General features: G+C 34.6%; 1 protein-coding gene across 3 annotated transcripts in view; it reads left to right on the forward strand.

The window, feature by feature from the left end:
- The window catches only part of LOC136843142 (endoribonuclease Dcr-1-like), a 91,570-nt gene that overhangs the window by 8,073 nt on the left and 62,753 nt on the right, over nucleotides 1–20,744 (forward strand). For all 3 annotated transcript variants that reach the window (XM_067111193.1, XM_067111194.1, XM_067111195.1), the window contains exons 3-9: nucleotides 2,517–2,692; nucleotides 6,457–6,637; nucleotides 8,521–8,646; nucleotides 10,645–10,802; nucleotides 12,876–13,120; nucleotides 18,862–18,988; nucleotides 19,125–20,694. In XM_067111193.1, the coding sequence (XP_066967294.1) occupies nucleotides 2,517–2,692; nucleotides 6,457–6,637; nucleotides 8,521–8,646; nucleotides 10,645–10,802; nucleotides 12,876–13,120; nucleotides 18,862–18,988; nucleotides 19,125–20,694 (2,583 nt within the window). The remainder of the gene's footprint in view (nucleotides 1–2,516; nucleotides 2,693–6,456; nucleotides 6,638–8,520; nucleotides 8,647–10,644; nucleotides 10,803–12,875; nucleotides 13,121–18,861; nucleotides 18,989–19,124; nucleotides 20,695–20,744) is intronic.

A 20,744-nucleotide genomic window follows, 5' to 3' on the forward strand; every position in this document is an offset into this window, starting at 1 on the left:
ACTGACATTCCAGGTATGAGGAAGAATTCTTAGTTGGACTACCTGCGAAAGAAATGGCCTGTGTAAGGGAAGTAACAAAGAAAAACAAGCTACGAAATAAGAATTATGTTGATCGACTGAGCAAAAATTCATTTCTGCCCAATTTAAACTTCTGAACTTCCAACATTCCAGTGATTCAGGAACATGACTAGGAAGATCATTCCATACAATGGTCACAGTTGGAACTAAGCTTTAAGAAGATTGTATTGTTGAACCTCACAAAAGAAAAGGCAGGAGTGTTCAGATTATTGTAGTGTTCAGGTTAATGCATAGGGTGAACAGAAATATGACAGTTTTATGAAGTGTGCACCGTGAGTTAGTTGAACGTGGGTACCAGAGAGAATATATAAGATCTGGGATAAGAAATTAATAAAACTCGAGTTGTTGTCCATCATTGTAAGATGGGAGTCAGCTGCTGGAGGCCAAGCCAGGAAACTATTCAAAATGTGCCAGAATAAAAGAAAAAAGCATTTTTCTAGGGTAGACGGGTCTCCAGATAACTGAAAAATTTCTCAATTTGCAAATGTTTTGTGCAGATTAAGAAGATATAGACTGTATACATTCCCCAAAAGTGTATTTGTTGGGAAGAGTAACATACAGAATTTTAAGGGATTTGTGTGTAGTTAAAGAAACACTTGTCATTGCAAGATTTGTGTTGATGAGGTCTAGTGTCATAGACTTATTAAAAGTCATAAGTTGAGAGGTGTTAGGGTGCAACTTAGCTACATTTTACATCATACTGTGTTAATAGAATCTGCAACCACAGGCCTTCACTCAGATAGGATTGGTACAAAGTGTAGCATTGTGTGCATAAGCAACCAGCTTGTTTTCTAGCCCAAACCACATTTCATGTCTATATATACTACCAGTGATTCTTTCATCTTGAGCTTTAAACTTCTTGAATAAATTTTGTAGTTCTTGGACATTTTCTACAGCTTCCTTTATCTCCACATTTACTGTTTTTATCTTGAAAAGTAAAATTATTTCAACCATTCTCACAGAACCAAATGTATTTTAAATCTGTAGCAATCAGAATACTGTACTATATATAAGACCCAAGAAAGAAAAATAACATTTGTGGTTCACTATATTGGGCCCCACACGGGGGTAGTGCCATCAGTGCACTGAAGGCATTACTTTAGGTTTTTTGCAGCATCCCTTTGGCCCCTAACTGTGACCCCTCTCATTCCTTTTACCATACGTCTGTTCATAATCTCTTTCTTCCATCTTAATTTCCACCCCCTCCTTACATTGAAACTTCCCAGCAAGCGTGCATTCACACACACACACACACACACACACACACACACACTTTACAGGTTTGGTTTTATGTACTGTATACACAGTATAAAGTCAAGTTTTGTTGCATGCTTATATCTATGTAACAAATTAATGCCTATGTCAAGTTATAGGTATAAAGTGACCTTCATTGTCATTATTTTGTAAAATAAAGGTGTAGCCTTAATTTAACCGCAGGTAGTCTCCTGCCAGCACAGGTGTATCCTCCCCTAAGTCTCAGGTTACGTAGGTCCCAGTTAGCAATTATTTGTTTGTTTTTTTTAGTACTGGATGTCAAAAATTTTGAGCTTTTATGGAATTTGTCTTCAGTCTGAGAGAAATTCTAAGATCAGAATTCTCAATTTATATTGCTGTGGCAATTTTATATTGTATTTTATTGAATAGTATCAGGTTTCAGAGAGGGTTCACCTTGCCTTTATGTTTGAAGTTTTTGATATTAAAATTTGATTTTTGTATGACCTTTATCTTATTTTATAGGGTAATTAAGTGCTTCATTAATATTTGTTTGAAGTTTAAATTTGATATTTGGAGATCAATTTCTTTTTGTTTCTGTATTTGATGTGGAGATATCTGGGCAAAAGTGTAAAGGTTGGTGAACCAGCATAGATGAGATGGGTATCGTATGATGATGTGCTTTAGTATGTCAGTGTGTATACAGTGTTCCAGAGTGACACACAGTCTCAGTTGTGCTGAGTTGGTGTTAAAAAGTTTTTATTTTGTGTGTAGCTGATATTTACAAGAGTTCTATTGTGGCAACAGCAGCACAATGAGGCGAAAAAGAAAGGTGAAATCTTATGTAATCTTTATGATTATTATTATTATAGTTTGTAATGCTACTAGTTTTGAGCTGGGGATCGGTGTTGACCTGAAGTAGCATCAATTTCAATGGCCTCTGATTTTTTTTTTTTTTTTTTTTTTTCCTTGCACTAAACTTTATCACAGGAGAGATGAAGTTCTTGCCTTGCACCATACTTTATCACAGGAGAGATGAAGCTCTTGGACATAAGATGATTCTATCATTTGCATGGACAACTTCAGTTAGAGTAATAACTGTAAAGTTAGTCTAATAAATTGAACTTGTGATTATGTTCCTCTGCATTAATGAAAGTTTTTATAGATTTCAGAGTATTATTTCTCATTTGTATGTTACTAAATATTTTTTTATTAAATCTGTACAGATGAACCGAGTGCAGCCAGAAAATGTCCACTCCACCATTTTTACTCCCCGTGAGTATCAGGTGGAGTTGGTGGATGCTTCCCTTCGGGGGAATGTACTGTGTGTGCTTGCTTCACGTTCCACTAGGACCTTCCTCATCACAATGGTTACTAGGGAACTGGCACATCTTACACGCAGGTACTGTATAGGAATTTTAATGCATTTTTAGTAAGTTATACGTATAAAGTACACTTTATTCCCAGAGAAATACAGGTCATCGCCTTTTATATAGGAGTGCTGTATTCCCCAGTACGAGCTGCAATCGCTTGTTGAAAGCAACCAAGTTGAACATACATTCCCTTTTTTTTTTTCATTTACTGTGGTGTTTTGCATTTTTAAAGAAGAAAAGGGAAAACAAAAGATGGGAAGGCAGTAAGCGGGTATTTGGCCTTTGATATAACACTTTTATTTGTTCCCATAGAAATACAGATCGTCGCCTTTTATATAAGAGTATTCCCCAGTACGCGCTGCAATCGCTTATTGAAAGCAACCAAGTTGAGCATCCATTCATGTTTTTTTTATATTTACAATGGTGTTTGCATTTTTAAAGAAGAAAAAGGAAAACAAAAGATGGGAAGGAAGTAAGTGGGCATTTGTTGTTCTGCTATGGTGCTGGGACTGCTTGCTGGTCTCCTTTGAAGTAAAGAGGTTCAGCAGCAGCAGAGGAAGGCCAGAAGATGTACACTACACCTTATGTAATATTTTGTACAATACTGTATAGTGAAAGATGTATTTTTGGTAGATTATGTGAGGATATGCTGAATGTGCAGGTTTCTTTTTTGGTAGATTATACAAGGCTAGGCTTCCTGTGCACTGTACAAGAAGGCTAGGCTTCCAATGCATTATACAAGAAGGCTAGGCTTCCTATGTATGTCTCAGTTTTGGTAGGTGTCGCCGATAAGGCATAATGTAAGTTAGCTTTTAACTAATAGGCTTAGGAGCCAAAGTTCAGTAGTTTGAGTGCAAATCATCATACATTCAACTAGGCTTACCAAACATGGCATGTGTAAGAGTTCATTACTATTTCTTACATTAACAACCACTTGCTGCTGCATGCAAAACACTGGAATCAACAACAGCAATTACTGACATAAACAAGTAAATCGAGAACATCTGTTTGCTGATGTTACTTATCGTAACTAATACACAATTATTAAGAGTTGCATTATGGCTCTATTCATTTTTCACACAACGGAGAAGTTGTTAAGAAAGGATGCCACTAAATTTAAGCAGCAGCGTTTAGCTGTGACTGAAGAAACGAATAATGAGGAGGGTGCAAAATGTTTTGGAGGCAAAAGTAATGTCTGAAATGACAGAATCACTCGTACTTAATTTAATTCACTGCATTTGTTAATAAAGTAGTTGCTTTTTTAAACCCAGCTTTGTTATGAAAGAAAGGTGTCTGAATTAAGTTTCATTCAGCAACTAATGACAGTGATATTGTCGACAAAACATGATTAGCTGATGATTTTAAGAATGTAAACAGAACCAGAATGCAAATGGCGCATGGTCACTTTGTTCTTACTTTGTAATACAATAAGATGACAGTAATACATGTAGTATAATTGGGTGCAGTAAAACAAATGTTATTAAAATTATCATTATTCTCAATACAACTATTATTTGACTTTTTGGTGAATTGACCGTAATACCTTTTGATGATACTGACATAAACAGCTGAATCAAGAAACAGCTAATTGCGGACATCATCTACCGTTACTATCAAGCATTTATTAAGAGATGCATTAAAGTTGTCGAGTTGTTAAAACTTGCTGATTCTCAATGGTGGCTTCCATAAGTAAAAAGAAAATACATTTTTATTCATTCTTCACACATTGGAGAAGGTCTTAAGAAAGAAAACCACTGAATTAAAGTTGCAGGTTACAGTATAGCCAAGGCTGAATAAAACGAATACTGCCGCAAAACAATTTGGAATAGGCGAAAGTGATGTATGGAATGGGCGAAATCACACTTTTACTGCTTTTAAAATAAAGTAATTTGCATGTTTTAAACCTAACTTTGATAATTTACAAGAAAAAGTATCTGATTGATGCTTCTAGCAACTACAGCAATAGCAATGAAAACGTCGGTAGTACTCAATCAGCTGAGATTTTGAGAATGTAAACAATATCAAATGCAAATGGCGTACCTTCTCTGTTTATTCTGTGACACAATAACAATATGATAATGCATGCAATATACTGTAATTGGATACAGCAAGCAAAACATCTTTTATATAAATCATCATTATTATAAATATAATTGTGCTTTTTGACTTATGCAGAAAATTACTTTTCTCCAGAAAAATAATTTGGTTTTTAGAGCTTTTTGGGTTTTAGAATTATGGATAAGAGATCATAAACTGTAATGGGTATGTGATGCAACAAAGCAACTAACCTCAGTTGCAATGCTCTTAACTGCCTCTTTGCAGGTATGGCAGGAATTCAGGTGTTTAAACCTGGCTTAAGAACTACCAGATAAATGTAGGTCGCCTTTAACACTTGCCATGTAGTCATTGCAAACTTTACAAGGTAAAGTTGTGGAACTTTCATTGAATGAAAAGTTATAGAAATGAGTGAACATAACTATAAGGGGGTATCCATATTACCGTAAAACATTTTATAAACACATTCAAACAATTTGAATGCAAGTCAGCAATTTACTGTTAGTTCCAATAAGTATTTTGTACAGTAATTCAGCACTGGCCAAAGATTCATTTACCACTCATGGTCATTGACTTGTTGTCAACCTGTTAACCTGTTTGTAACATGTATTTGATAAGTTACCAGCATGTGGTCAAGACATTTTACCTTAGAGTGGATGCACCATTATACGGAAGTAAAGTGTATATTATACAAATTTTTTGAAAGCCATGACACCATACACTTTAAGAAGCAAAGCCTGAGGTTCAAGTAAACATTTATAAATAATTAACAGCCTATCATAACCAAAACTGGTTTGATAATGTCATGCCAGATGTGATAAACAATTCAAGATATATAGCCAGTTGTTTATTAGGTAGTTAGTAGTGCCTTTGACTCCTAAATGTATAAAACTTATGAAAATATAAGAGAATGCTTAAAATAGACCTTAAACCATACATACAGCAAAATTTTATTTATTAGATGTTCTTCTCAGCAGCAATAGATACAGCATCTGAAGACTTTAAGAATTGCATGAACAATTGCTCATACACAGAAAGAAAGCTTACTGACAGACAATCTTTATCTGTTTTAAGAGGGAATAAAGTGTATTGGATGATGATTTTGTGATCAAGAAATGAGATAAATCATAAGTTAATACAAGCGTGACCTATCCTTATAAAGTTTGTAACACCTCATATGGGCAGTTGTTTTGTAGTGGTGATTGTGAGTGCTGACGCGAAATCTTATTTTTACTGACATTATTTTTCTTTCAGTTTGCATTTATTTGAAATAAAATATTTCCAGCAGTTAACCATCCTTCCACTATTAGAAAAGATGAGGCATTCAGTTTTCAAATTTCATTATTAGCTGTAGAATCTGCATCTTCATAGCATGTAGATTCACAATTGTACTAAATTAACATTTATATATATAATGCAAAAGGTATTCAGTATTTAATTTATGCCTTCCTTTTTTTAGATTTGAGTAAATTTTTTATTACCAATTAATTTTGTTGAGTGTTTTACTTGTCTGCTTGGTGTTAAACATATGTTGCCATTGTAGTTTTATTGTAAGTATCAGGTAATTAAACAACACCACCTAGCTAATATTCTAGATGCAGGAAAATAACTTTGAAATCTACTATCCATGACCAACATCCTTTTATTCAGCAATCACCCTTATACAATTAAGAATATTTATAGATGGAAAATCGTTTTAATTTGCATAGCCATTTACTGCTGCTTTCTTGTTTTGTAGCGCTGATCAGGGAGGAAATGATCACCGGACCTTAATTGTGGGTTGGTCTGGTCCAGGGTTAGTGCGTGCAGGTGAAGCCATTCAACAAAATACAAATCTGGCTGTGACTACTTACACAAGTCTTGACCAAGTTGAGAATTGGGTACCATCAAGATGGAGGCAGGCATTTCGAGAGGCCCAGGTAATTTTCAAGGTGTTTTTCACTTATTTCAGAGTTTTTTTTTTGTTGATAGGCAATTTATCGTATTTATTTCACCAAAAACGTATTTCATGCATGGCCCACATTGTAGGTCTTCAGATGTTGAGGCGCACTGCAGTCTTTTGTTTAACAGACAAAAAAAATGGTAGTTCTGAAGCCTAAAATATCTATTATGGTATCATTCAATCACCTGCCTCACTTGTTCATGTTTTTAGTGTGTTAGTTGAGCACCTTTCCCCATGTGGCATTCTTTAATTTTTCTCTAACTTATTTAATTGTAATTCCTTTTTTTCCATAATTTTTGCTTTAATATAGATGGTTACTTGAAGAATTCTTTAGCTTGACAAGTAGTTTTCTTTGCTAGGCAAGTTTCAAGGTTGTGGCGTATTGTTTGAAGTAACAACAGGTATCCTGGGAATGCTGACATTTTGACTCAAATTTTTTTTGTCTTGTGTCATTCATCAGTAAGAAGTGAAAGTATAGTTTAGAGCACCTAAAAATTAAAAAAAGTGTCAGGTGGTTTCATCAGTGAGAGGTCCTTGTGGAGGGGTAGGGCCATTGTGCACCACACATAGTGTACTGTAGGCATTCCTTGAGGTTCTGTGCAACGTCCCTTCAGACCCTAACTACAACCCGTCTCATCCCTTTTACTGTACATCCATTCGTATTCTCTTTTCATCTTACTTTCCGTCTTCTCTTAACAGTTGTGTCATAGTACAGTTGCAAAGTTTTCCTCCTGTTAATACCTTAAAAACCTTTTTACTATCAATTTCCCTTTCAGAGCTGAATGACCTCTTAGGTTCCAGAGCTTTGTCTTTAGCCTAAGTTTTATATTTCATCTCATTCCATTAGTTAGAGATGGTTCATTTTGTTCTGACAGTATGCCATGTCTGATGCATGTGGGTGCATAAGCAGCAGTATTCACTACCCTCCCCTCCTCCAGTTTCTGCAGATGAAATAAGAAATAACTACTGCTTATAATTGTATCTTAAGTGATATTTTTAAAGTTATTAGCTTAACCCTTCCACTATGGCTGTGACCCATACATCCAAGAAGTTAGTCAGACCGAAACCTAGACGTGACCCCAGCATATGGGCTACTGTTGCACAGGCATGTGCTTTCTTTGTTCTCCTGCTATCTCTTCACCTTTTCATTAAGGTGCTGAGTTTGGAGAAAAGTTAAGTATACCTTAGTTTAACCAGACCACTGAGCTGATTAACAGCTCTCCTAGGGCTGGCCCGAAGGATTAGACTTATTTTACGTGGCTAAGAACCAATACCAGTCATTAATCTTATGTGCTGGTAAGATAGTTGAAAGTAACTTGTATAATAGTCTTTTAAAGATGTTCTTTTATAGCTGTGTAAATACTTTTTCTGTATACTGAATTACACATTTTAACATTAGTATGTATTAATGCTGGATAACCTTTCAGAATTAAAAATTCAATATACACAAGAGTAAGATTGAAGCACACATTATGAAAAATGGCATGCACATAATTATTTAGGTTAAGAAAATGTAATGAAATTGCAAGTAAAGTAAGTTAGAGCTTTTATAATTAGATCAAACATTCTCATAAACGATCTGGGTGGAATTGTTGAGGTCTGTTTGGAATGAATGTGGTGATAGTAACAAAATCCAGTTGTTTGTACCCGCATAATTTACGTCCAAAACATATGGAACTGTTTCATAATGTAGGATTTTTTTAAAGGCCTTTGTTTGTTAATCTTATGAGAGTGAGAATTCTAGTTACTGGTTTGATGAAACTATTTGAAAATTTATGGTGAGTGTATCTACATTTGCTCTTGTATTGATAATTTCAGGGATGAGGGCAATATAACTTCTTGATAATATCTTGTTTCTAGGTTTTGATCATGACTGTAGATGTTTTGGAAAAAGGGTTGGAAACTGGAGTTTTGCCGTTCAACAGGTTCAACTTGCTAGTTATCACAGATGCACATCGCCTCCCAACTTCTTCAACACTATTAGAGGTATGTCTGTACTGTGCTATTTCCAAATGTCAAAAAGCATGGAACTTGATATATTTTTTTATATCTTTAGTGTTATGGACAAGATTTTTTTGTCTGTAATATTAGCATTGCAATTGCATATAAGTAAATTATCTTTTATCAGGTTTTTTCTGCATATAAGTAAATGATCTTTTATCAGGTTTTTTCTTACCTGTAAAGTACATTATATTTCATTTTGTGAAACCATTACGTAAGACCCTAGCTGATAATAACTAATCCAATCCTTCATTCATTAGGGAAACAAATACAGTAAAAGGAGTATCTTATGTTATAACAAGAAGAAAGATTTTAAAAAATTCCTTACCAAGAAGGGAAAATAAGGTCGGTTGATATTTTGGATAGTAAAGCACTTTTTTCGGTGCCAGTGTTTATTACTTATAGTTCCTAGCCTAAACTAACCTGTACTTTACACTGAACATTCATTTTAAGAGATTATCTAAAAATATAATCATATCTTAACATGGCAAGGTAACAAACAGTGATCATAATAATTCAACTGATAAGTACAGAAGTCTTTTAAGTTGAGGTCAGTCTGCCAAGGAATTTTAAGAGAATGGTTCCAGTGGTGAATTTCTTTTCCCCAACATTGGCAGTTATGGGTTGGACCATTGACAGATGGTATCTTGTTTGTCCATTTTTCTTGAAGTTGTATTTTAATAGAGATCTTTCAAATTATAATTTATACCTGATCCTCTTTTCCTGCCGAGAGCAACCAGATTTGCTGAAAAGCAGCACCAATATGCAGTAAATGTGCCCTGCTGTCTAACTTCTCATTTCTAGAAACTGATCTTTTTACTGTATTTCTAGTTACCTTCTGTTACTTCTTTCAAATGAATGCCGTACTCTTTGGAAACTTCATTTCAAGTTAGTGGCCCCTGTGGGCTTGTTCCTTATAAAAAGGGTTTATCTGCTGAATAATAATAATTATGATAATAATAATTTATAATAAAATAATAATAATAATAATAAAAATAATATGAAGGGAGTAGACCCCTCATCTAAGCAAGTTCTGTTAAAAAGAATGGCAGCATCAGTGGAATTGATTGTATACAAGGTCTTTTCAATTCTTCTTACTATTCTCTTTTTTTCCATGGCTGATATCTGCTAAGAGCTGGCTGATGCAGATAATCTGGATGAAGGAAAAAGGCATTAGTTCTAAGTATAGTCACTTTTATTCTGATACACACAGGCAGAAGTTAAACATGGCATGATATAACCGTAGAGATTCAGGTTTTCGGCATTATGGTAACTAAAACCTCAACATTTTTCTCGAGTGGTAGAGAATCTTCGTAGTTTTCTAAGGGCATGGCCGATGTTTCTGACCGTATCATCGGTCTATCTTGAAAGTGGAGTTGGTTGGTTCTGGAGAGAATGGGCTCATCAGTCAGTATTTATAGGGTCCTAGATCACTGGTGGGAGAGGAGCTAAATTTTTACTGGCTTTTAGGATTAGTGCCCCTGAGTAAGGCCTTCTCCCAGATGTTGATGGTTGCACCCATCTCTGTATGGGGGTGTTGGAAGCAGGTTGGGTGGTGCTTGGAGGGTCGCTCACAGGCCACAGCAGATGGAGGCAGCTCCTAATTGGTCTGTTCATTTAGCTCAGGAATACCGGCGGGTGGTATTCTACGTGCCACCATCGAGAAAAGGAAAGTTTCCTGCGTGGCGTTAAGACTAGGCTTTTCCTTTACAATGTGTAGAGCCTCCAGGAGGTGAAGGTGGCAGTGGTCTGGTGCATTATCAATAATTTCAATATTGGGAATAATATCACTCTGTTTAATTTTAATATGGTCATTCTTAGCGTGTTTACATATGGCACCTTTCAACTAGTAAGAACTGATGAGAATAAAGTAACATACATACTATGACAAGCCAGCATTAATGGTCAGTACAAAGTAACTCGTAAACTATATAAGGAATATAATAATATATATTATTATGTTAAAAGTTATCTATTTTGCAGGTTTTGAAGGAATGTAATGGGTGCCGCATTTTGGGTATGACTTCACCTGTGCTTGGTCAGGCATGCTCTCCTCCACAGTTAGAATCCTTCCTTACACATCTTCAAGATGTTTCTTCCTGTCATGTAGATACAGCTTCAGAAATAGTTACAGTGCTGAGGTGAGTGCTGTTAATATTCAATTCATTTTGTATGAAACATGTTTAATAGCAAAAGAAAATACAGTATTTCATGTTTTTTCAGTGCCACAGTATATTCACTTGCTAACCATTTTGCTTGATGAATGTTTATTACTGTTCCTTTCCTTTCTAAAAATATAGGCTTACACAACTCTGTATTAGCCTGTACCGAAGCATCACTATAAGAGTAAATATATTGTGAAAATAAAAAAATTTTTCCTTCACAATTACAAATCATCACCTTTTAAGTTGGCAAATTCTTTAGCATGAGCTGAATTGATAGTTGAAATTTGGCAAAAGGGTAGTGGCACCTCAACTTAACAGTTTATAGTGTTCAGCAGTTCCAGGTAAAGTAATTATAGTAGCCTATTCTAACTGGTATTTGGTAAATTATTGTTCACTATAAAATATTAAGTGACTTATTATTCAATGTCAGATATAATTGCAAAATGAATAGCCTCTGAAAATATGTAGAATGCTGTGTCTACAGTATAGCTTGAAAAAACAACCATTTGCAATACTATTTTGTCCCACTTCTGTTTACAAGATAAGTAATACAACACTACAGTAGACAAAAACCATAAGAGAGAGAGAGAGAGAGCATAGTGTTTATGTGTACATATACATTTAGCAACATGATGTATGCACACGTATAGCTGAGCACATGGACAGACTAAAGAATTAATTATATGCAACATAACAAAGCATTGAATAGGTATCAGTTACAGTCCCAAACCACATTAAATATTGTACAGTAATTTTATTTAATCTTTCCTTGAAAACAGCAAACTATAAATTAATCTTCCCTTGAAGACAGCAAGATATAAACAGCAGTGCAATAAATGCATTACATGTAAATCAAAATACCAAACTGTATTAGGTTAATGCACAGTGAAGCTGACAATGTGAAGTGTGATGAGGCTTCAGTTGGCTGTTTTAGAACAGGTTAGATTCCCCAAAGTCCAATGGTAATGGAGTAAACAGTGATGTTTCAAAGACAATGGGTTTGAAGGTGGTAGGCTGAGGTAATTGCACTTTTTTTAACCATAGGTCTTAGAATTTCAGAGCACTTGCTTGCACAGTAAAAAGAAGCATGGTGCAGTCACTTTAAAAAAGATTCACATAAACTATTTTTATATATTTGATTATTATTGATTTCCTATTTTGTAGCCCACATGTAAGTGCAGTTACACATCTTTTAATCTCAGATCTTAGAACTTCAAGGCATTTGCTCACACAGTGAAACAAAGAAGGATGGCACAGTAGCAAAAAAATTTCATATAAGAACTTTTCTTATGTATTTGATTAACAGTGTAGTGTGATAGCCTATTGTGAAATACAGTATATACATGCATGCCATTAAATTATTTAACCAAAATGAGCATGTAATTGCAAGAGAACAAGAGTGATACTTTCACTTAGAATTGATTGTCAAGCTAAATTTTGCAATGCACTGTGTGTATATTACATTATGGAACTTCATTTTCCACTGTAATTAGCACTTTTAACACACTGAGAAAAAAATAATTGCACATACTTTACATGCAAAAATAAAAACTTTAAAAAGTTTGCATTGTTAGAAAGCCCAGGTCTTCACGAGGCAGACTACAGATGCCAAATGACCAGCTCAACCCTATTCACAGTGTTAGACTGGAAAGTGTTATTCATATGTGTTTGTTTTACCCTCCAGTAAAATTGCCTGCTGGATTATTTTATTAAGTATAACATATTTGTCTTATTTGTTTCAGTGTCCAATAAATTACCACACTTAAATACATGAATATTCTGTAAGTTATAAAATATTATAATTTAAACCTGACTTGGATACATCCGATAATTTATGAAACCTGATACTTTGAAGAGCCACTGGTGATAGGTGGGTGAGTGGGGACTTCTTGCTGCCCTCTTGCCTATTGCCATTTCAGCTCCTTCAGTGACAGACTGATCTGAATTTTAAGTAAGGGGTTTTGTTATAAAACTAATTTTATTTACAGAAAAGAAAAATTTGATTAATTATTGACTTTTAAAGCTGTGTTAATTTGCTATTCTCTCTAGGTATGTGAATAAGCCAGTTGAAAAAATAGTAATGTGCAAGAATCCACATCCAGATGATCGTACTGAAGTAGAGCTGGAAGTACGACGCTTAGTTGAAGATGCCTTAAGTTTCTTGAATGATCATCGGTATGATCTGGTAGAAGTTTATGGGCCAGAGTATCAAGAATTTTGTGAGAATATCCCAGATCCAAATTATGAACCTAGACAGATACTTCTTGATTTTCTTGATGTGCTCAATGATTTAGGTGAGTTTTTTATACTAGTACCTTTTACTATTCATAGACTTCTTTATTTTCATGTATAAGGTTGTAGAATTCTATAGAACAAGGAAAATTTAGCCAAGCCTTGATAATGGTAATATTCCTTTTAATATTGGATTTTACATTTCCTCTGCACAATCCCTGGGAATTAGAAGAGTTGGAAGACTTAGACCATCCAGGATGAGAATTGTAAGAAAGGAGGCTGGAAATAACAGGGGGCTTTTAAAAGGTAGAGCACAGAAAAGAAATTAATAGCGGAATTTCACAGAGATCATTTGTGTTACTTGACATAGGAAGTGACAATGATGATTAATGACAGTATTTATGACATCATTAATATTGTAGTGAACATCATCCAATTTGCAAGAGAATTTGGAGAATTTTGTTGGCTTTCTCATAAAAAAAATTCATGTGCCTGACTTTCATAGCTTTTGGGCTATGAATGAAAATGTAAAAATAAGTAAAGATTTTTTTTTTTTTAAATAACTCAAATTTTTTTTGTATTTAGAGGGCTGGGATTCTTATTCTGACTATTCCACCATAAAATATAAACATTGAGAAAAAAAGGATAGCAAAATGAACATTGTTGGCATAAAATTTTTACTTTTACTAAATTTTTGAAAAAATTATTTTTTCGCGCTGTCGACCGCTCCCAGACACCTCGGATTTCTGGTAGGCGCAGCGCTTAAACTATAAAGATGCAAAAGTGTTAAGTATTCGCGGATTTTAGCTATTCGTGGGGGGCTGCGGTACGCATCCCCCGTGAATACAGGGGTTTGACTGTATATGTACGGAAAATGTACACCCAGTGCATTACAGTATGCACAGAACGGTGCTCAAAGTTACGTGGGACAAAGAAAAAATGCGTATCTGAATGATAAGGTATACTTGAGAGTAACAGTTGTAGGCTGGTACTTAATTTTGCAACATGATTGAAATGATATCGGTGTTGTGGCATGATAGTTTGACGTATATTTTTTGTTTGAACTGTCAGTTCTAGCGATGAACTGTTAAAATAGGCAGTTATAAGTGTTTTGGGGTGTATATAGCCTACTTAAGAATAATGGTAGTAGGAGAGCACTGTAATGTAAGGTTACTTTGGGTGTTTTGGGATGATGGTTTGGGGCGTATTTTTGTTTGAAATGATATAAAATTGTTTTAGTATGTTAATTTAAGGTATATTTTTGTTGGAACTATCAAATTAAGCAGTGAAATGTTAACATAGGCAGTAATAAGCATTTTGGTTTAAGGGGTAGAAGGTATTTGGCAGTTGTAAGCCAGTTATAAGCATTTTTAGAGGGGATCTTTGCATTTCCATGGTAGGTTCTGGAACCTATCCCCACGTAAAAATGGGGGAGCACTGTAATTGGGTTGTGCAGATTAGGTTTGTTTTCAGCTTGGAAAACTTTGAACAGTAGTTACTGTTTCATCAGTGGTAACTAAGATATCATGTAAATCCTAATAGTTTAAGTGTTTTTGCATTTATTATCTAGGCAAGTTTTTTTTTTTTTTTTTTTTTTTTTTATCTAGGCAAGTTTTTTTTTTTTTTTTTTTTTTTTTTTTTTTTTTTACTCCATGCCAGTGTACATTTCATGATTAGACATGGACAATAATAAAAATACAATTTAGGAGGAAGCTGGGCAAAGTGAACATACCTATTATAGGTGATCCAAGTGTGACAAGGGCATCAATATAATAAAAAAAGTTTATATAATCATGCATAAACCATATGTTCAAGCTTATTTTATAATAATTATAATAATTATAGTGGAAGAGTTAACAGGTTTTATTAACTATGTGCAACTTAAAATTTTAGCCACAGGAATAAGAAATGGTACCAGGCTGTATACTTTGTTATACAGGTGGCCTTGGTAGCTGCAAAAATAGCTTATGATATCCAAAATCCTATTAAAAAACCAAGTAAGAGGAAATATGGAACAGGTAGTAGATGGGTTGTTGGAAGGATATTCAAAAAGGCCACGGATTGGTAAGAGGAGACTGGAATGACTTATTAAACAGACTCATATAAAGGCATTTCATTGCTCACTTTGCAGACAAAAATCACAAGCATGATTGCTTTTTTGTAGTATCAGAAGCAGTTATTGCTTGAAGAAAACTTATCCTAAGAAGCCACCTATATGTATTTTGCCATGCTTCAAGCTTCAGAATATACCATACTGTAAGCAAGCACAGTACATAAAACCTTGAGTGTAATAAGCTAAGTAGAAACATTGGTTAATTGAATATTTTTTAGGTTTTTCTAAATTAAAATTTTTACTTCAATTGTATATGATTTTTCATAGGAGTAAGTATATAAGAGAAATTTTTCTTCTGTATAATGCTCGCAGTTACTTTTCAGTTTCATTCCTGTGTGTTTATGTAGTATAAAGAAAGTTTCTAGCTTTTATTTTACATTATAAGTTATATTGCAAAAAAGCTATCTTACATATTCTTTTCCAGTCTTCCTCTAACACTGCAAAAATATAAAAATATTTTTATGTAAAAGGTAACTATTTTACCATCTCAAAAATAATTTTTGCATTTAGTTATTTGTCCATGTATGGTTGTAAAATTAATCTGCATGCCTTTTCTTTATATTTAGCTCCCCCAAAAATTGTGTCAATAATTATGTATATTATCCTATTTATAATTTTTTGCAGGGTTTGGGCAATATTTCACCATTTTCCTAATAGATTTGTCATTTTTTAGTGCTTTAATCACTTAAAATTAATAGATGTGGAAAATATGTCTTTTCTTATTACAAAAGTCATATGAAGCCAATTGGAGAATTTTCACTGTTTCATGAAGTTTTAGGCACTCAGGAAAAATTCCACAAGCACACTGACACACTCAAAGGGTTAACTCTTAATACGGGGATCCTCATATGAGTATTGATATTACGTGCCCTACGACTTGGCTGTATCAAGCGGGAAAGAGTTTTCATCACTTCAGTGGCCCATAAATGAATGGTGGCAACTTTAGACAGCTCAGCTCAGAAAGTGGGTGTCCCAGGGAGGTCAGTATTGTTCTTGACTTGATTGGGCGATGTCTTGCTCCTCTCTCTCCCATGATGTCTTTATACTTATTTGCTCATAAATATTCCCAGGGATTGCTGTTGGTTTTAGTTAATCTTTTATGATATGATGTCAGTTATAATTGTAATTTTGCAAAGAAAAGTGCAAAGAAATATTAGAAAAAACATGCATACCTCCAAAAAAGTTACTGCATCTCCCAATATCATCAAATTCATAAATGTTTTACAACAAATATACTCAGAATTTGTTACTGATTTTAGTTCTTATCTGCTATGATATTATGTGAGCTGTAATTATAATGTTACAAAATAAAATAAAATAAATCATGAGAAAAATATGTACAATTTGGTAAAATTTACAAATGTTTTGTAAAAGAGGCCCCCCTCACACAGGGTTGTAAATAGTCACTATCAACTCCCTGTGGAAGGTAAGGAAAATTTTTAAGAATTATTTTCTTACACCATGTGCATTTGCATATCTTCTGCTTTCCACTGATGTGTTGTTTTCTTAAATTGGCCAACCTCAAAGTTTGTCCGGTCTTGGGGTATGCATGATATATAGTTAGCCCATCCCTTAAGGGTTAAAAAAAAGAAATCAAATATTTTTATGAGCATGCAGTCAGTGAAATTGCCCTGAAAGTTAAAGTTGCTGGTTTTTATTTTGAAATATAGCTACAGGCAGTCCCTGGTTAATGGTGGGCTTGGTTAACAGTGATCTGGTTTTACGGCTCTTATTTAGTGATGAAAATCGGCAATTTTCGGCATCAAAAATCACCAATTTCCGTTTATTGGTGACAATAATTGGGTATTGGTGCCGATATGTACCTAACAGAGGTGCCGATAACTGAAAATCAGCGTGTTTCGGCCCCGATAAGCCCTGAAAAGGCGCTTAAAATCGCCAATTTCTGCTTAGCGGCGATTTTTGGTTATCATCACACCCTTGGAATGGAACCCCTGCCGATAACTGGGGACTGCCTATATACTCAGTAACGTCCTTTATAAGGCTTACAAGGTAAAAAAAAACAACTAATTTTCATGTACGTGATATTCATTACTGAACCTTGGCAGTTTGTTCATACAAAAGAGTAAATGTAGCACATCGGAAATACGCCCACAGAATAGCACAGCAATATCACACTTATGATACTGTAGTCTAGTTCAGCCAGGCTGCTATATAGAGAATTGTTCTAGACATGAAAGATTGCATTTCTATAAGTAGACAAACTTGATAAATGATCAGGTGAGTGGGAAATACGGACAAACTAAGTCTTGATGGGTGAGTGGGAAATACGGACAAACTAAGTCTTGATGGATCTGTTACCCTAGAAACAGAGAACCCACGCTTTCAGGTTTAAACAGGCAAGCGTTGGTAATGTTTGTTCAAGCACACCTGTCAAGCACGCTTAACAGATACAGTATTCCAGTTAGTAGGAAATGGTATTTTTATTTTTCAGGAGTGAAAATTGACCAATAAGTAGTGAAACCTAATGGGTGTAGGTCCTTTAATTTGAGGTGCTAGTGTACCTACAGACTTTCTTCTTAACTATCAAAGAATGTCTACTATTTGCAAATTTTGGTAGTGAATAGTGTGGTGAAAAGTGATTCTACTGTAACCCTTAAAGGACAGGCTAAATATATATTAAGCACACCCCCAAACCAGGCAGACTTTAAGGTTGGCCAATTTTAGAAAAAACACTTCAATGGAAAGAGGAAGATAGGGTGTAAAAAAAAAAATCCTAAAATATTTTCTGTACCTTCCATGGGAAGTTGAAAGTGAATATTTACAATCGTGTATGTGACCCCTTTTCCAAGACACTTAAAAATATGCTAATTTTACAGTTATACATGTTTTTCTAATAATTTATTTTATTTTGTAAAATTATAATTATAGCTTATACAATATCATAACAAATAAGAACTAAAATTAGTAACAAATTTTTAGTATATTTATTGTAAAATATTTAAGAGATTTACTGAGATGGGGAGATGCAGTACCTTTTTGTGAGGTATACATGCTTTTTTTCTAATATTTCTTTGTAAAATTACAATTATGGTTGATATGCTATCATAAAAGATAAGAACTAAAACCAACAGCAATTCCTGGGTATATTTATGAGCAAATAAATAAAAAGATTTCATGGGATAGAGAGGGGGCAATACATTCCCCCATCAAGTCTCAAAGCACACTGATCCCCCTCTGTCCTGTGCTGAGCTACTACAGTTGCCATAAGTCATTTATGGGCCATTGAAGTGATATGAACATCTTTCCTGCTACATTCATCCAAATCGTATGGCGCGTAATATTAATACTCGTCCATCGCTCAGAACCTGTTAGAGGCACTCATATGATCATGCCCGTCCATTAAGGGTTAACTGGTGTAGTTAAAATATTCTGTGATGTACTTTAACCTAGGAAAAATTGCAGACAAGAACCTAGCCTTCTCCCATCCTGCTCACATTCTTACTCACAGAAAGTGGGTAATATTAGTAAATAGACAAATTTCAAAGCCAATTTTTTCCCCCCCTAACTCTCAAGGTGTTGGATTTTTTCGTCTTTTAACTAATTCCAGTAGCCCATTAATAGACAGACTGTCTATTCACATTAGTATAGTCTGTTAATAACCATTACACTGGTGTTCTTGCAGGAAAATATATGTGAAATGTGTAAAAACAAATCCTTTTCGTTCCTCAGGCTTGTGGTGCGCTGACCGTGCAGCACTGTATGCATTGGTAGAAGTTGAAAAGTTGAAGAAGAAGACAGCCTACGATCGACATTATCTCCTGCTGTGTATGATTTTCACCGTGATGGCTAGAATAAGGCATGTTTCCTTAATATATCATTGTGTGTATAACTTTCAGTATGGCTTAATTCATGTTGGAAATGTTGCTTAACTTGAAAATGAAGATATTGTTTCCATTTAAATATTGATAATTTTTTTACCATTTTCATTTCAGGGCTGTTGTTGAGGAAGCATTTGAAAAACATTCAGAATTGGATCAGATTTTAAAATTTTCATCTCCTAAAGTTCTTAGATTGGTGGAAATATTGCGTCAGATTCGTCCACTGAACTTTATTGATCCACGTAAAAGAAGGGATAAGAGTGATGCTGGTGATATGAAATCTGATTCCTCTGATCCCCTAATTAAAGAATCACAAAATTCTTGCAAGACCACTGATTCTTCAGTGGATGAGAAAGCAGAGTTAATTCAAGATATAGGGAAGAAAGATTCAAATTCTGTTTCTGATGATTTAAACTCTGCTTCGGATGATGTGGGAAATTCTGAGGAATTAAAGGAATGTTCAAAGTGTTCATATCCACAACTGACTATAAATGCAGAGGACCCTGCATTTGAAAAGGAGAATTCCAAAAACATTGAGCTCTCATCTTATGATCATTTATGCAAACATAATAGATCTGACAAGTTTAAGCCTTGCAGTGTTTGTAAAGAACCCAGTACAAACCCTGTCAATGAAGGTTCCTCTAATCACATATGCGAGTCATTAAGTTCTAATGATGTCCTTGAGGATTTGGAATGTATTGTACCTAACCATGAAAAAAAGTTGGCTGTGTGCTGTTGTAATACATCATCTAAGTCATTTGATGTAGAAAATATTAGTGATATTTGTAAAGAGAAGAATTATACATTGCCATTTTGTGGCAAGTGTGAATCAGTACAAATTTCTCTGGATACCTGTTGTAACAACTGTGAAGTCATGAAAAACCATAAAAAGAAAGAGGAAAGCTCATGTTTAGAGGACAGTTTATGTAGGCTTAGTATTAAGGAACCTAATTGTTGTATTGATGGCTGTGACACTGAATGTTTAAGGACCTGTGATTTCCATAATGATTTATCAAGTGCCAAAGGTAAAGAAAAGAGTTCTATTGCTATAGAAAGTAGTAAATTGTGTAATGGATTTGTTGAAAATGGAGAAAATGGATTAAGTGGTCAAGTAAAAAATACTGAAATTGTGCATGCAGTAAATGGTTATCTCGGTGTAGAGCATGATTGTGAAACAGGTGAATGTGTTTGTATACAGACAGATACAAATCCTACCTGTATTGAATGCTGTGAATCAGTACAAAAATCACTTAGTGAAGAAAGTAATGGTGTTAAGGTTTCACACAATGAAGCTTGTGCTCATCATTCTACCTCGAAGCAATGTCATGCTACACCTAGTAATGATAGTGATGCCATATTCAGTGAACAAGTCCCAGTTGTATCTGATGCTTCACAAAAGCAGGAGGATCAACCTCCTGTTATTTCTTCTGGAAAGACTGACAAAACTGCAACTGTAGCTGATTCTGGGAGCAAGTCTACTGTCCCAACACCAATATCTTCTGAAGCAGCAGCAATGGCAGATACTTTGGCATTGTTGCTCCCTTCCACTAACAAAGGGCGTAAACGTCGAGATGAGGTCAAAGAGAAAGTGAAAGTCCATAATCCGGAAGATCCAGATTCTGTGTGTGGCCTTATTTTTGTTCATCATCGTAACATTGCCAAAATTATATATCGGCTGTTGAAGGTTTGTAAAATTTATTTGGAATAATTATAATTCTTAAAAGTTTAAGGGCT

This window comes from Macrobrachium rosenbergii, chromosome 11 (genome assembly GCF_040412425.1).
Source record: "Macrobrachium rosenbergii isolate ZJJX-2024 chromosome 11, ASM4041242v1, whole genome shotgun sequence".
NCBI lineage: Eukaryota > Metazoa > Arthropoda > Malacostraca > Decapoda > Palaemonidae > Macrobrachium > Macrobrachium rosenbergii.